Raw genomic sequence first — 16,311 nt, 5'->3', positions numbered from 1 at the left:
TAATTTGTATGTAACGTCGGCACCAAAAACTTTTCTACGCATCCTGACCATAAATTCTATGCACCTAATCGGTCGTATCGTGCCATGATTTAAATTTCAAATTTTGGAGAAGACGAGGTTGTCTCCATGTTTGTATGCTCTCACTCACAAGATTTTATGCGTAGACAGAAGCATAAATCTTTATATCATAATGTGCAAAATTTGAATTTTAAATTTTTTCTAAAAATATATTCACAATGGATCTTGAATTGTGCAAAAAAATGTCAGAAATTCAACGGTGAAAACTGTTTTTGAATCGGATACTTCATTGAAGAATTATAATGAAAAAATGGAAGAAATTGGATTAGGTTGCTTGCGTGCGTCAGCCTTGTCAGGTTGTGTTAGGTGGAACGTCTAGCTCGTGGAGAGGTTTCTATGTGGTAACGAATTAATTTTTATTCATCCAACTATTAGCTTTTATGCATCGTCCCCACCTGTGCACGCGTGTCAACTAGGCAAGCCTAGATGGTTGGACAAGGTGGGGAAGAAGGGCTGGCTAGAGCTCTCTATTAGCTATTAGAAGCTCCAAACTTCTAACAGGGGGCGCGCGCGCGCGCGCACACACACACACATATATATATATATATATAGCTATTGGAAGCTCCAAACTTTTAACAGAGGACGCGCGCACACACACGTGTGTGTGTGCGCGCGCACGCCCTTTAGAAGTTCGGAGCTTCCAATAGCTAATAGAGAGCTCTAGCCAGCCCTTCTTCCCCACCTATAGAGACGCGCGCGTGCGCTGGTCAGAGCCAGAAGCAACAAACGTTTCCACTTTTCAGATCCTAAACCCTATAATTATTTTTTGGCATCTCAGAGTTCCTCAAATCCAATTGTAGCTTGATAACTCAGTACATTCTTCTCAACTTTTCATGCTTTCACATGAGAACCCAAGAAACATGACTGAAACAGTTCAAAAAGTTCCTGTGTTTTGCATTTGCCACCTCGGGTTCTTGAAGAATTGCAAAACCATCAAAATGCGATTACATGTACTCTCGACAAACTATATGCTATCCTAGTTTTTCAACTGAACCTCGTGCATGTTCTCTATTCTAGTATCCCACAGCTCGTTGTTCTTCCCTTGCGAGCTCTGAATCTCCTGCGCGGGGCACGACAGACTTGGATTTGGTTAGAGTCACGAGCGCCTGCGGAGTGGCGAGGTGGAACCCGCACTGGGGGCAGTGCAGCTGGGCCGCCGCAGCCGGGGCGCCGGCGGGTGTCGCCTTCAGTGCCAACTCCGCGCCGGAGCTCTTGGCATCCGCCACTGCCATCCTCATCTTCTTGTGTGCGCGCGGCGACGCCAACAAGTCCTCGTCATCCGCCACCACCGCCTTGTTCTTGGGGCTGGGTGCCACGGCCGTGATCATGCCGGAGACCTCGTCATCGCCTGCCGCCTTCTTCGTGAGAAGAGGCGCTGTCATTGCTGTGGCCGTGGCCACGCCGTCCGAGTTCGTGCTATGCCGTTGCCATCTTGGCGTCATGGTGTTGGAGTCCTCGTCGTCGACCGCCTTGCTCTTCCCGCAAGAAAAAGTTGTTTCCGCCGACAGCGACACGACGGAGGTCACGTCATCGTCGCCGTTGGGCACCACTGCAGGACCACGGTTGCGCGGGCTGCGGTACATCTTACACAGGACGAGGCCCTCGACTTTTCTACTGCGGCCGTTCTCGTCGTGGTTGTGGAGGTGGAACTCGGCCATGATCCAGCCGTCCCGGACGTCCGCACCGGCGTTGCCCCTCCGCATGAACGAAAAACTCTGGCGGTAGCCGACGTGATGTCCGCCGTCGAGGTGGTTGATGACGTTCTTGGGCGCGGCCTCGCTGTGCCAGCACCCTGTGCCGTCGGCGACCGCACGCACCTTGCGCCGATCTCGGGGGCTCTTGGTGCGCAGCGGACTAAGAAAGTACCAGACGCGCTCACCGTCGAGAGAGACGGCCGGCTGGAACCTACGCGCCAACTCGTCAGGATCGGCTGAGTAGATGTCGGCCGTGTGCACGTATGCGCCAGCGATGCCCTCCTTGGCGTCGCCCGAGGTCACCCAGGGCCGCAGGAAGTCGTTCACCAGCGTCACGTCGGAAAGCTGCGCGTATAGCGCTGCAGCCGGCGACGGCGACGTCGGGCGGGCGCCGTACATTGTTGGAGTAGGAGCCTAAGATCGTCGTCGGTTCGGAGCTGCACGGCGAGCACGGTGGCGATCGAACGAAAGAGCGCGCGGGCCGGGCTATATAGAGAATGAATGCGACGCGCGTCGGTTACCTTATACCTCTCCTACTCGGACTCGAAAAGTTCTGCGTACGCCACGCGCAGACCGGATGGGCCTCCGACTCCGAGAGTCCGAGCGGAGCAGGTCGGTCGGCGGAGGGCAGGAAAGCCAGGATTCTCTCCCCTTCCTTATCATTACTGGACCTGCCTGATCTTGAAGGCTGGTCACACACCAAACTATGGAGCCCACTAGATTTTTTAGTAAGATTTGCGGCTTGCACTTCCAAAGTTTGGTGAACGATCACGATCTTGTTTGAACTTCCATATGCCTGCAGATAAAAAAAAAAAAATTGTATAGTGGACAACCAAATGTTTTGGAAGCCCAACAACACATGATTTTCTTTGTTTATCCAGTTATACATCCAAAATCGACGGCTCAGATCAAATCACTCAATCTCTACCTTATATCCTTCCTTCTTATATCATCAACATATGCACTAGCTTGATTGTGGCTCCTATGTCGCTCACCCCGCCACCTGATCCATCACCCTCCATCATTTTTTTTAACTATGGTCGAGCTCCCTACCACAATTGTCTCGCGTGCTCTCCTGCGGCATGAATGATCGCTCCCTCACTAACCTGGCTTCGCACTACGCCAGATTTGGACATCACTATCGGCCTCATCACTGCCGGATTTGTGAGAACCGGTTCACTGCCAGTTATAAGCTCGAAAATGAGAAAATGATTGGGGTTGGGTTAAAACCGGCAGTGAAGCACAACATCACTACCGGTTTATGGCTTGAACTGGCAGTGGCCACTCATCACTGCCGGTTTAAGCCACAAATCGGCAGTGATTGGGCTTTATCATTGTCGGTTCTAGTCAAGAACCGACGGTGATAAGCCTACAGCACAAAAAGACTACAGCCGTCCTTTTCTTTCTCCTCTCTTCCATCCCGAGAACAGAGATGCGCGTTGGGGCCCTTCCCTCCATTGTTGCGGCTGCTCTTCACCATGAAGCTAGCGCTTGAATTTTGAAGAATGGCTTGATCTTTTTGCTTTAAGGTTAGTAACAAACATCCACTCCTTTGATTTAGTTGCTTAATTAGCTTCGTTTTGATGGCTACATTGCTTCATTCTCATTCTAGTTCTTTCTCCATTCTAGAGAGCACTTTTCCAATTGGACATTTGTGCAAGGCTAAAAAATATGGTGAATCTATCATCCAAACGGTTGGTGTCTATGAACACATTTAAATTCGTGGCTAATTATTCCATGATGGTCAAGATCACCATTGTTAGTATGTGATGCTATAATTAGTTCTTAGAAGTAGAGTAGAATAGTTTTTTTCAATATTGTGCAATAATTGTTTTTACAACGATTTTCAATTTACAGGGCCGGGGCTACTAATTTCAATTTTTCAATAATTAGTGTACGATAATGTTTTCCAAAAATGGTACTTTCGAGCTACAATTGTTGTTCATGAAGCTCGATTTCTTATTAATTCTTTGTAATTACTGTCTCAGTATTTTTTTTGTGCAGAGATGGATCGAGAGTGGATGCATCTATCTCGAACGGACAAGCAGTAAATGCATGGCGTCAGCTAGTTTATCACCGATGCCAAAGCCCATGTTGGGAATGGGAACCCTGTCTTCTGCCCATGCAAAGATTGCAAGAATCAAAGGAACTTTCGTCAAATTAAGTCTATACGATCGCACTTGATTACTAGGGGATTCATGCCAAACTATACGATATGGACTATGCATGGCGAGGTTGGTGTGAATGTTCTGCAGGAAAATGATTATAATGTGGACATGCCTGACGTAGCCATCCACGATGGTGACGAGGAACCCGGTGTCAACACGGAACCTATGCCCATAGTTAATAATATATTTAGGAACACGCTAGCTGACGACACCGAGGATAACAATGGTATTTCTCAGCTGCTACGTAATATAGAGACCGGATGCCTTAGTGAAAGACAGCTGAGAAAGCTAGAGAAAATGAGACAAGATGGCAAAACACCATTGTATAGGGATTATCCAATGAGCAAACTGGAAGCCGACATCATGCTATTAGAGTTCAAATCGATAAACGGATTGAGCGATAAAGGCTTCGATCAGTTGTTAGGTATAATAAGGAAAATGCTCCCAGAAAAAAAATGAGTTGCCAGAAAAGACATACTTGGCCAAGCAAATGTTCTGCCCCATTAGCCTCGAGGTTGATAAAATCCACGCGTGTTCCAATGATTGCATATTATACTATGGAGAAAAATATAAAGACTTGGACAAGTGCCCCAAGTGTGGAGCTCCACGGTACAAGGAAGGGCTGTCAGATGAGGGTACCAAGACCAGAGGAGGTCCCATAAAGGTCGTTTGGTATTTCTCTATAGCTCCCCGGGTGCATAGGCTGTTTGCATGTGCAAAGTCAGCCAAGCTATTGCGCTGGCATGGCGAAGAGCGTAAGAAAGATACAATGATGAGGCACCCCGCCGATGGGCATGACTGGAGGACTGTCAATACTATGTTCTATAAGGACATTGGTGGAGAGGTAAGGCACCATTGGTTTGCTTTGAGCATAGATGGAATGAATCGTTTCGACCAGAAGCAATCATAGCACCTGGCCAGTGACGCTCTGTATATACAACCTTCCACCTTGGGTCTGTATAAAGCGGTCGTACATCCAGATGCCACTACTGATCCAAGAGCCAAGACAACCTAGGAATGACATCGATGTGTTTCTGGAACCAGTGATCGATGAACTAGTGCAGATGTTTGAAAAGGGTGTGCTAGATGTTTGGGATGAGTACAAAAAGGAACATGTCATGATCAAGGGAGTACTTATCGCTACAATCACCGACCTGCCAGATTGAGGTTCGTTGTCCGAAGAGAAGACAAAAGGCTATACTAGATGTGTTGAGTGCTTGGATGACACTGATGCGGTAAATCTACCAAATAACTCAAAGATAGTTTATATGGGACACCGTAGGTTCCTACCTAAGGATCATCCTTACTGCAGGAACATAAAAGATTTCAACGGTACTATTGAGAAACGCTTAGCTCCAAAATATCGAGATGGGCCTGCGATACTTCAAGAATTGAACAAACTGGAGGTCTGCGTCTCAATCATAAAGCTTTGCTCGTTCTTCAACGCGATCTCAAAAAAGGTCATTAATGTGTCCATGCTAGAGCAGCTACAGCGGGACATAGCTGAAACTCTCGTTAGGCTTGAGATGCATTTCCCGCCAACTTACTTTGATATATCATTGCATCTACTCATTCATCTTGTTGACCAAATTAGAGCCTTTAGCCCAATGTACCTGCATCAGATGTTCCCTTTCGAAATATTGATGAAAGTTTTCAGAAGGTATGTTAGGAACAGATTCAGGTCAGAAGGGGGCATGGTTGAAGGAAGGTCAACGGAGGAGGCCATTGAGTTCTGCACATATTATTTGGACATCAAAAGGGTCGGAGTTCCAGAATCTCATCATGAGGGAAGACTACATGGCAAAGGAACGATCGGGGAGAAATCTGTTACAGTAGACGACCCTATTTATTTCAAACATGCATAGTTCGTTGTTCTCCAGCAAGCCGAGGGTGTGATGCCATACATTGACGAGCATAGGCAATCACTGCAAACTCTATATCCGAGTAGGTCACAGCCTTGGCCAGATAAAAAACATAAGGAGGAATTTGTCAGCTGGTGCGACGTCGCTTGCTTGGAATAAAGTTAGGTAATCAACTGGATGCCTTAGCCAAGGGGCCTTCGAGTACATATCTTAAGTACCAAGGGCATGAGATCAATGGATTCACATTTTACACAAAAAAAGCAAGATGGAAAGAGCACATACCAAAATTATGGTGTTCGTTTTGATGCTCACGATGAAAATGGCAATGTGCAGGCGACATACTATGGTTTCATAGAGGAGATATGGGAGCTAGCCTACGGTCCGTTGAAGGTAGCTCTTTTTTGCTGCTAGTGGGTCCGACTCGAGGAAATCGACATTGACAGCGAAGGGTTCACTACCGTTGATCTCACTAAGACCGCATACAGAGACAACCCCTTCGTCCTTGCAAGAGATGTTATGCAAGTCTTCTATGCAAGGGACAACAAGACAAAAGAAAGGCTAAAAGTAGTCCTAGAAGGGAAAAAAGAAGATTGTCGGTGTCGATAGAGTGACGGACGAAGAAGACTACAGGGGCTATCAGGAAATACATCCATTCGGGGCGAACGTACCCCTACCTATCCTTCAAGAGGGTGACGAACCTGCTTACGTACAAATTGATCACAATGAGGCCGTCATTGTTGATGCACCTAAACATAGTTAGATTATTGTTAACTATGTAATCATTATGCAGACGTTGTATCAGTAATTCGCACTGAATATTTAATTTATATTTTGTGCGCATCTGTACAATTTAATTATTGACTATGTAATCAAATATTAAGATGATGTTCACAAACACTATTATTTAATAATTATAGACCATTAATTAATTATCATAGAATTAAATAATCAAGACATAAATTTTTGTGTTATTTTAGAATATAAACTAACTGCATTATTTCTGTTAATAAATAAATAAAGAAAAGCAAACTAACTAAATTTCCTATCCTAGCTCAACGGTTAAGGCCGCACACTCTGTACTCTGAGACCCGCGCTCGAATCTCAGGTGGGCCAAACTTTTTTGATTTTGCATTTATTATTTAGTAGTGCATAACGATGGGATAAAAGAAAAAAATAAAACCATTCTAACCGAACTCCCTATCCTAACTCAGCGGTTAAGGCCACGCACACCCCACGACCGCGCTCGATTCTCAGACAGGCCAAAAAAAATTTATATTTTTTTACTAAAAGATGGCGGCAGGGCCCTTCGCTGCTGGTTTTGGTTTTAAAACCGGCAGTGATAGCTTCTATCACAGTTGGTTGCTCAAACCGACACAGAAGGCCCAATTCACTATCGGTTTTTAAACTAAAACCGACAGTGATGTGTAGATGCTCCTCACATGCCAACAGTGCTCCCATGACCACAATAGTTGGAACACTGCTCCCACCTACCCCAACAACTTTAGTTCAGAAATAAAAATGTACCACGACTGCTAGCCCCTATAAAATGGCCCTTGACCAGGAGCTAGCCTCTTCATGCATGTTGGTTTCAGCCAGGCCTTATCAGCCATGATACAATGTTTTCCTCTCACAACAAGCCGGCAGTGATGTCCATGTCCCCTATATAAAACAAAATGCTGGCCACATACATCTATCCCACCCACCCACGAACTCTCTCAGTCTCATTTCTCACGTTTCACTCTCACTTCTCAAGACATCCACTCTCTCTCTACGTGATTTGGTCATGACTCCTGCATTTTTCAATGGTATTGATATGTTGTCTTCTCCAATATTCTATCTATATTCATTTGATCTATATTTATATTCATGTTTCTTTGCATTCTACATTTATATATATTCTTATTCCTTGCATTCGATCTATATTTAATTATGTTGCCACATTTTACTTGGAAGAATTTTTTGTGCAAATATTTTATGTTCATATTTTTTGCATTTTATCGATTAGGTGGTATGAATAACGGACCTCCCCCACCATAGGAACCAGGTTTTCACCCTGGCGATGAGCCATTCGCTCCTAATCTGGCCATTCCATGGTTCCCTATTCTAGCTATTGTATGAAATATTTTCCAACATCTTTTGTTTTTATGCTAACAAATAAGTGTAATTAGTTTAATATCATTTTTGCATGCATATATGTCATAGACTATTTTCCCAATAGATTGGCTGCGAACAACACTTAGCTGTTTCTTTATCTCGGACATCGTCGAGAACACGACATCTAATGCAAGTGGTCGGCTATGGATGTGTGAACTCAGTTTTTCCATCCCTGTGAGGGGTTCAAATCATCGGAACCATATCCACGGGACGGGAATACAGAGCCCGAACATGATAAGCGCCCAATTAAGTGCCGTTCGCATCTGTTTAGAGGCACTTCAACGTATTTGCTATGATGTGCCTGATTTCTTGCACTTCAATGCACTTGCTTTGAATGCTGGTGATATCCCCGTCCCGCAAGCAAACGAATGGTTTGCGAGCTACAGCCATGCGGATGTGGTAAAATGGTAACTTATACCTGAGTCGTGGTTATTTGTTGTTTATTATTGTCATAACATTTTCTAATTTTTTTTTCTTTTTCTTCGCATGTAGATTGTGCTCCAGGACCTTACCTATGCTGCATGTGGCTTGTGGGCCATTCTAGACCAAGCTACGGAGCAACTCGGGTACGATTGGGACTTCTACAATGGAAACCTTGGCCAGCTCACTATAGAAGGACGCCAGTACTGCATAAGGATTACTAACAGAGGCAGTGGCACTACTACACAAACTTTATTGGAGACGGGCATTTTCGGTTTTCCGCGGCGGGCAAAGCCATCCGCCGTGGCCTATAGGCCACGGTAAATCGTGGCTTAACCGCGGCAGGCGGTGTAACGTGCCTGCCGCGGTAAATATACTTTTACCACGGCGGGCACGTTAGGATGCCCGATGCGGTTAATCATTTTAAAAAAAAACAAAAAAAACCAGGAGCCCGCCGGCGAGCCCGTTCTCGAGCCCACTAGCGAGCCCACCGGCGATGGATCCGGGCTTCCCACGGCCGCCACCACCTCGCCAGTCGCTTGCAGGGGACCACGCCGACGCCTCCTCATGGATCCCGCCGCGCCATGGTGGGGGGAGGCCGCCGTGCCGACGCATCCTCACCAGCCATGGTGGAGGTCCCAGCATCGTGGCCATGGTGGATCCTGGCGTCGTGGCCGTGGTGGATCCTGGCATCGTGGCCATGGTGGAGATCCACCGCCGGATCCGGTCGCTCCACCGCTAGATCCTTGGAGGAGGAGGGTGCAGCCGCCAGATCCGTGGGGGAGGAGGTCGCCGCCACCGGATCCGTGGAGGAAGAGGTCGCCGTTGCCGGATCTGGAGAGAGGAAGAGGGAGGAGTGAGGGAGATGGGGAGAGGAAGAGGGAGATGGAGAGGAAGAGGGAGATGAACTCACTGGATTTGAAACCCTAGCCCCGTGCCGTCATCATTCATGGAGGATCCATGGGGGAGGAGGAGGGCGCAGCCGTCGTCGTCGTCCCCCACGCGCCGCTGTAGGGGGCGGTGCTATGGAGGAGAGCTGCGCCGCGCACCGCTGCCTGCATCGAGGGAGAGTAGAGGGAGGCAAAGGGAGAGTGGGGGAGGCGGAGAGCTGAGAGAGAGAGTGGGGGAGGCGGGGAGCTGACAGAGAGAGAGTGGGGGAGGCGGCGACGATGGTGCGAGGGCCTCGGTTTATATTGGAGATGGCTATTGGGCCTCCACATTTTAGGTGGCGGGCATTTTAGGACGCCCGCCACGGTAAATCGATTTACCGTGGCGGACGTCTTAAGATGTCCGCCGCGGAAAATAGGGTATTTTTTGTGGCGGACATCTTAAGACGTTCGCCATGGTAAATCGATTTACCATGGCTGGCAAAAAAGCCCGTCGTGGTAAATAAAAAATGCCCGCCTAGGTAAACCGTGGCATTTACCGTGACGGGCAAAAATAGGTGCCCGCCTCGGTGGCATCCGGGGGGGTGTCACGCAAAATCATTTGTGTAGTAGTGTGGTTGTTCAGTAGGTTACATCTATGGCCGATCATTCTTTCGGTATTGTGAGGAACGAGAGAGTGCACTCATATGGGCATTGGACTTCATCAATACAAGGGGATACATAATCCGTGACATCAATTACCATATATGGCTATAGAGGCATATTAGTGTGCGTGGCCCGATCGATTCCGACAGTGATTCCGATAGTAATTAATATTTATTTAGCTAGGTTTTCTAGGTCATAGTTTAATTGGGTTCTAATTTTAATATGTACGGCTTTGTGTGTTTAATTACTGTGATGCATGTAATTCGTGTAACATTTGTTGGGTAATTAGAAATATACATTTTGGTATCATATTGGTCTCAAAATTATTCTCAGGCTTGCACGTGCCACGTGTGAAGGAAACACCAAGTTTGGGATTTTTTTGGAGATGGTTTGCTACTTTCTGAGGTTTAATTGAATTTCTATGCGACGACACCTTAATTATAGGTTGAACTGAGTCTACCCACGAAAAGATCCGGAATGGTGCCAAACTTTTACATCGGCTCTAATGTGCCCTAGGGATAAGAATTTTGTGGAGGTGGATGAAAAAATCTATTAGGTCCAAGATGAAATTCACCCTCGTTTGTCTCATTCGGCATAGAGAAAAATATAATAAAAAGAAGATCAGAAAAACCTTAGATCCTGTGTGGGGTCTTAATTTGGGTGTACATACTTGTCAAAAAAAATTCAAGCCATTTCGACATAGGCGGAGTATACATACTTCATAGAGGTACACGTGCCCTTTCATCGAACCATGACTATACACATATGTTATCAAGGTTTTTGTGGTTCATAGCCATTCCGGTGTCGTATTTGCCTCAAAGTTTTTCTTAGGCTTGCACATGCCACGTGTGAAGAAAACACCAAGTTTGAGATTTTCTGGAGATGGTTTGCTACTTTCTAAGGATTAATTGAATTTTCACGTGACGACACCGATTAATTATAGGTTGAACTGAGTCTACCCACAAAAAAATCCGGAATGATGCCAAACTTTTACATAGTCTCTAATGTGCCCTAGGGATAAGAATTTTGTGGAGGTAGGTGAAAAAATCTATTGGGTCCGAGATGAAATTCACCCTCTTTTGTCTCATTCAGCACACAGAAAAATATAATAAAAAAACTAATTAGAAAAACCTAAGATCCTGTGTGGGGTCTTAATTTGGGTGTACAAGCTTGCCAAAAAAATTTCAAGCCATTTCGACATAAGAATACATATGCTTCTATTTATTCAGTATATAAAAGAAATTTTTTAATATATATAAACATCACTGTCGGTTTAAAAAAACCGGCATAGATGAGAATAAACGGACAGTGATACTGGTTATCACTGTCGGTTTATCTTTGAAAACCAGCAGTGATGAGCTATTTCCCAAAATAAATTAAAAATTTATAAAATAGAATAAAAAAATTTGGGCCGCCTGGGACTCAAACACAGGTCTCGGGGGATAAGTTGAGGGGTCTTAACCGTTGCGCTAGTAGGAGGAGTTCGGAAGAAAACAAAAACTTATTCTACTTAACACTTAAGTTAACACCTAACTACTACACAACATCACTGTCGGTTTGGGGAATGACCCGGCAGTGATGTGTACCCCATCACTGTCGGTTGGCAAGCAAAACCAGCAGTGATGAGTTATTTCCCAAAATAAATTAATAATTTATAAAATAGAACAAAAAAATTTGGGACGCCTGGGACTCAAACACTTGAGGGGTCTTAACTGTTGCGCCATTAGGAGGAGTTCGACAGAAAACAGAACCTTATCCTACTTAACACCTAACTTAACACCTAACTGCTACACAACATCACTGCCAGTTTGGGGAGTGACCCGACAGTGATGTACCCCATCACTGTCAGTTTGCAAGCAAAACCGATAGTGATGAGTTATTTCCCGAAATAAATTAATAATTTATAAAATAAGAACAAAAAAATTTGGGCCGCCTAGGACTCGAACACAGGTCTCGGAGGCTAAGTTGAGGGGTCTTAACCGTTGCGCCATTAGGAGGAGTTCAAAAGAAAATGGAAACTTATCCTACTTAACACCTAACTTAACACCTAACTGCTACACAACATCACTACCGATTTGGGGAGTGACCCGGCATTGATGTAGCCCATCACTATCGGTTTGCAAGCAAAACCGGCAATGATGAGCTACTACTATAAAAGTGACGTGGGTTGAAATTATCCCAATTCATTTCAACCCCATGCCAACCCCTACCCCCGAGCCACCGGAGCACCACCCCGCACCGAAGCACCACCCCACGCCGTCCACCGCCCCACGCCGTCCACCACCCCAAGCCGGAGCATCGCACTATCTGTCCCACTGCCGAGGCCTTCGGGAGCGCGTGGACAACTGCTTTCCCACCCCCACGGTGAGTGCGTGGCTCAATGCCCGCTACGTGTTTGATGAAATGTCCCATAGCTGCTTACTTGAATCAGTTTGATCATGCAGTGTGTGCTGTCATATAGTTTGATCATGCAGATGTGAATGCTAGAACCTAGGTTTGGCACACAGTGTGTGCTGTCTGTTTCTTTGTGTTTCTGGACGCATTGCTAGTAAGTAGTACATTGTTACTTAGTAGCACGTTGCTCAGCTCTATTCATCAGTATACTGATAAGAACAACAGCGTAATTTTACTTTTGGTTACCAGGATAAACATAGCAGGGACTCGTAATACTTGGCAGAAATTGCTCCCTAAACGTTAATGGTAGTTTGCTTTTGGAGTACTTGCATTTTCTCTGTGAAACAAACTTAAGTTTTCTCTGTGACACCATCTTGTGCATTATTGGAGCTTGGCTAGATACATATGTGAAACCAATGGCTGGCCTCACCTCGTAGCTCGCAATTGCAACGACGCTCCCATCAGGCGGATACTCAATGTTTTTGGAACTATGCCACCAATGCTCATTGTTTTTGGATGTGAGGATGGAGTATAAATACTTTAGACCTATTGAACTAATATATGTCCAAACTTGTCATGGAATTCTCCATGCTATCAGCATAAAGATGCATAATTATTAACTTATGCAAGATTACAAGTAAAAAATCTCTAGGAGTATATCAAAAAGTCTCTGAAGACTCCTATCTCTAGCCCCCAAAAGTCTCAATGTTGGGGGATTTATAGTGAGACTGAAGACTCTGAGACATCTCTAGGAGTATATCCAAAAGTCTTAAACTGGCTCTCTAAATCATCATTTGGTTTTTAACGAATAAAAAATATTCTTTATATCTTTCCTACATCTAACAACTATTATTAAGGCACGTGAATAGCTGTTTTCCAAACACTCCTATCTATGCAATGGTTGTGTGTTATTCGTAAATATATTAAATTGTATAAGAAAACATCATGTTTGAATGACAACGTAATTTACTTAAATGTAAAGGCAACCATGGCATGGTATGTAGTGCATGTTGGTCACATGCCTGGGATTTATCTAACCTAGGAAGATTGCTATGCTCAAGTCAATCGCTACCCTGGTAATTTGCATAAAAAATACAACACAAAAGCTGAAGCTTTGAGGGCCTACTATAGTCATCCGGTCTACCTTGCAAACCATGGGCAACCGGCCTACTATGGTCCAATGAATGCAAACCATGGCCATCCGCTAGCACTGGAGATCGAAGAGAAGCCACTTGCCGGAGATGTGAAGATTAGGAGAAATGCTTCTTGGTCTTGGAAAGATGTCATGATTTTATATATGGCTATGGTCATCGTTTTTGTTATTTGGAAGTTGATGTAGGCTTAGTTTTGTAGAACAGTAGGTGGACTTTGTTGTATGTGGTCAATCAAACAATGAATTTGTTCTAGGTGAACATATGGTATTATTTGACTTTGTTGTATGTGGACTTATTATTAGACTTTGCATTAAACAATATATATATATATATATGAACATATGCTATTAGTAGTTGTCCGCAGCCAAAACTAACCATGATCGGGTCACAGCCATGACTCATCGTCGCCTATTACCCCGTCGCCAAAGAATAGATCGGCAACAAGAAGCGGCTGATATCGCTGGGACGGGAGAGCCGCATGATCCGACAAATGGTGATGGTGTCAATCAGGTCAGTGAGAATGAGCAGCCATGGACCCCGTCCGACCTGCTCGATCTGGGTCAAAATGACCAAGATGGCCAGGTAACTTTGGTATCATGTGACTATGTAGCCACACACGCTAATCAATTGAGAGGGTCATAGCTTACTTGGTGTCTCTAGTAGGAGCCTCCATCGGCCGAGGAGCCAGAGGGTTCGGGTAGCAGGAAGGCTAGATCCAAGCGAGGTGTGTCAAAGATTCCTGTTGGTAGGAATGCACACTGGCACATTAATGAGTTCGATGAATTCAGGGATCCACTCTCACCACCTATAGCTTTGACCAAATACAAGACTAACCTCGGGTTACTTGTTAGGGACTTCATCCTGGTTAGGTACAGGAAGTGGATTGGGAAAGATGATGACCCGTGGAGGGTTCCCGAAAGTGAGAAGGATTACATATGGGATGTCAAGATCCCAGAGTATTTCACTTTCCCAACCGAGTATGACAGGGAGTTAGTCAAGAAAAAAGCAAAAGAAATCATGGGGACATGCTTCAAGAATTTCAAGGGGACATTGTATAAGAATTTTGTCCTCTAAAATAAAGAGCCAGATTTCGATGGTGGATAGTTTAGCAAGCAGAAGGACTTTTGACAACATTTCAAGGAATATAGGTTATCCGAGGAGTACTTAGCACTGAGCAGGAAGAATATGGAGAACTCGCAGAAAGCGATGAATCCTTATCATCTCGGCTCTCGTGGCTATGCCAAAAAGATGCCAAAATTTGAAGCAGAACTTCAAAAGATGGATCGCCATGCTAAGGAAGGCATTCAGGTTGAGACAACCGATTTGGAGCCCAGATCGGTATTATACTATATGGGGAGGAATCTACGGCACGCCAAGGATGGGAGCTTTAGCTCCACAAATGAACCCATGAGCGAACTCATCCAGAGGATCTCCCATGTAACTGAGGAGGTGAGGCAAAGGACTCACACTTCTAATAGGGAGAAAGACGTGCTCACCCAAGCACTGGGAACCAAGGAGCACCCTAGTCGCACTAGAGGAACTAGTGTTGTTCCTTGGAAACTAGCATTCCCCCAAGAATCTAACAATTACTGGAGCCGCTTGAGGGGTAGAGCGGAACAGGAGGCAGAGTATTTGAGGCAACTAAAAGAGATGAAAGATAGAATAGAAGCACGGATTGAGGTGACTATTGAAGCACGAGTCGAGCAAATTTTGCTGTCCTATCAGGAGTACCACAAAACCCTACTCCTACTACCTTTAGCCAACAGTTTAGGGATCGACCCCGCTCGACGAAGAAGAGGCGAATGTGCCTCATCCGGTGGACGGCATCACTGAACTCGTCGATGTCAAGTTGTACATCCATTAGGAATGGACAAAGGACAAGATGGTGCTTGGCCAGGCCTGGCCTATGGGAGATGGGACAATTAATGGCCGCCCAATTCCACAGGGGTACGCTCGCGTCACCATTGATAGAATACTTGATAAGAAGTTTAACAAGATACCCATTGAGTATCCCATAGTGGAAGAAAGGCCGAAACTTGGTCAAAACAAGGGCTCTCAAGTGGCCTGGCGCAAGCGCTTCATTAAACTTGACCATCAATTGTCCTCTGATGATGAGGACAACTTCGAGTCTTCGCTCACCCACGATGATCACTCACCATCTCCCAACAGAGATTACTCCCCTCCTCATCTAGAGCCATCACCCCCAAGAAGACAGAGGTCTCCTTCTATTCCTCCTCGTCCGACTCCATCTTCATCAGCCTCAAGAAAAGAGACTCCTCCTCCTCCTCCCCCTCCTCCTCCATCTTCATCAGCACTGGGAAAACAGAATTCTCGTCGTCATCCTCCTCCTCCTCCTCCTCCTCCACCTCAGCTCAAAACAAGATCAAGGACATCCTCGCAGTCGTAGAAAAGGTCCTTGAATTTGGTCGCTAATGCTCCCAAAGTGGACCAACAGAAAAGAAAAAGGTCGTTCAGTGGCAGCATTACCACCTTGGTGAAAGAAAAATTTACAACACACATCTCAAAGGAAGATTATGTTAGTTTCTTCAATCTTTGTGCCTCACTGCCTTCATATTTGTTGAAGTCCAAATTCGAAAGGCAAACACAGAATAAATACGCTACAACAAGAGACGAAGAAATACACAATAAAGATTTAAGGAAAATACAAAAGTACATCGAAGACAACCCAGGATTAACCATGGAAGAGGCCGTGAACATCTATTATGATGTACAAGGGATGGGAACACTGGCAATGAAGTATGAAAGGGGCAATCTTTTGGTTCCCGATGACGAGTATAAAATTTTGACAACATATATGCGCCAGTTGCATGAATATTACATGACTCAAGCAATAG

At 45.3% G+C, this 16,311-nt stretch overlaps 1 protein-coding gene across 1 annotated transcript; it reads right to left on the bottom strand.

Annotated features, from left to right (window-relative positions):
* Positions 1–1,091: 1,091 nt before the first annotated feature.
* Positions 1,092–2,171, bottom strand: LOC136548328 (NAC domain-containing protein 68-like). Its single transcript, XM_066539896.1, has one exon. It carries the CDS (start codon positions 2,169–2,171, stop codon positions 1,092–1,094), a length of 1,080 nt encoding a protein of 359 aa, XP_066395993.1.
* Between the last annotated feature and the right edge of the window lie 14,140 nt (positions 2,172–16,311).

Source organism: Miscanthus floridulus, chromosome 4 (genome assembly GCF_019320115.1).
Source record: "Miscanthus floridulus cultivar M001 chromosome 4, ASM1932011v1, whole genome shotgun sequence".
NCBI lineage: Eukaryota > Viridiplantae > Streptophyta > Magnoliopsida > Poales > Poaceae > Miscanthus > Miscanthus floridulus.
The sequence above is the reverse complement of the archived record's forward strand: the minus strand, read 5'-3'. Positions and strand labels throughout refer to the sequence as shown.

Bases quoted from the DNA above. Each gene is read 5' to 3' on its own strand.
- LOC136548328 (XM_066539896.1), bottom strand. From the start codon at position 2,171: ATGTACGGCGCCCGCCCGACGTCGCCGTCGCCGGCTGCAGCGCTATAC.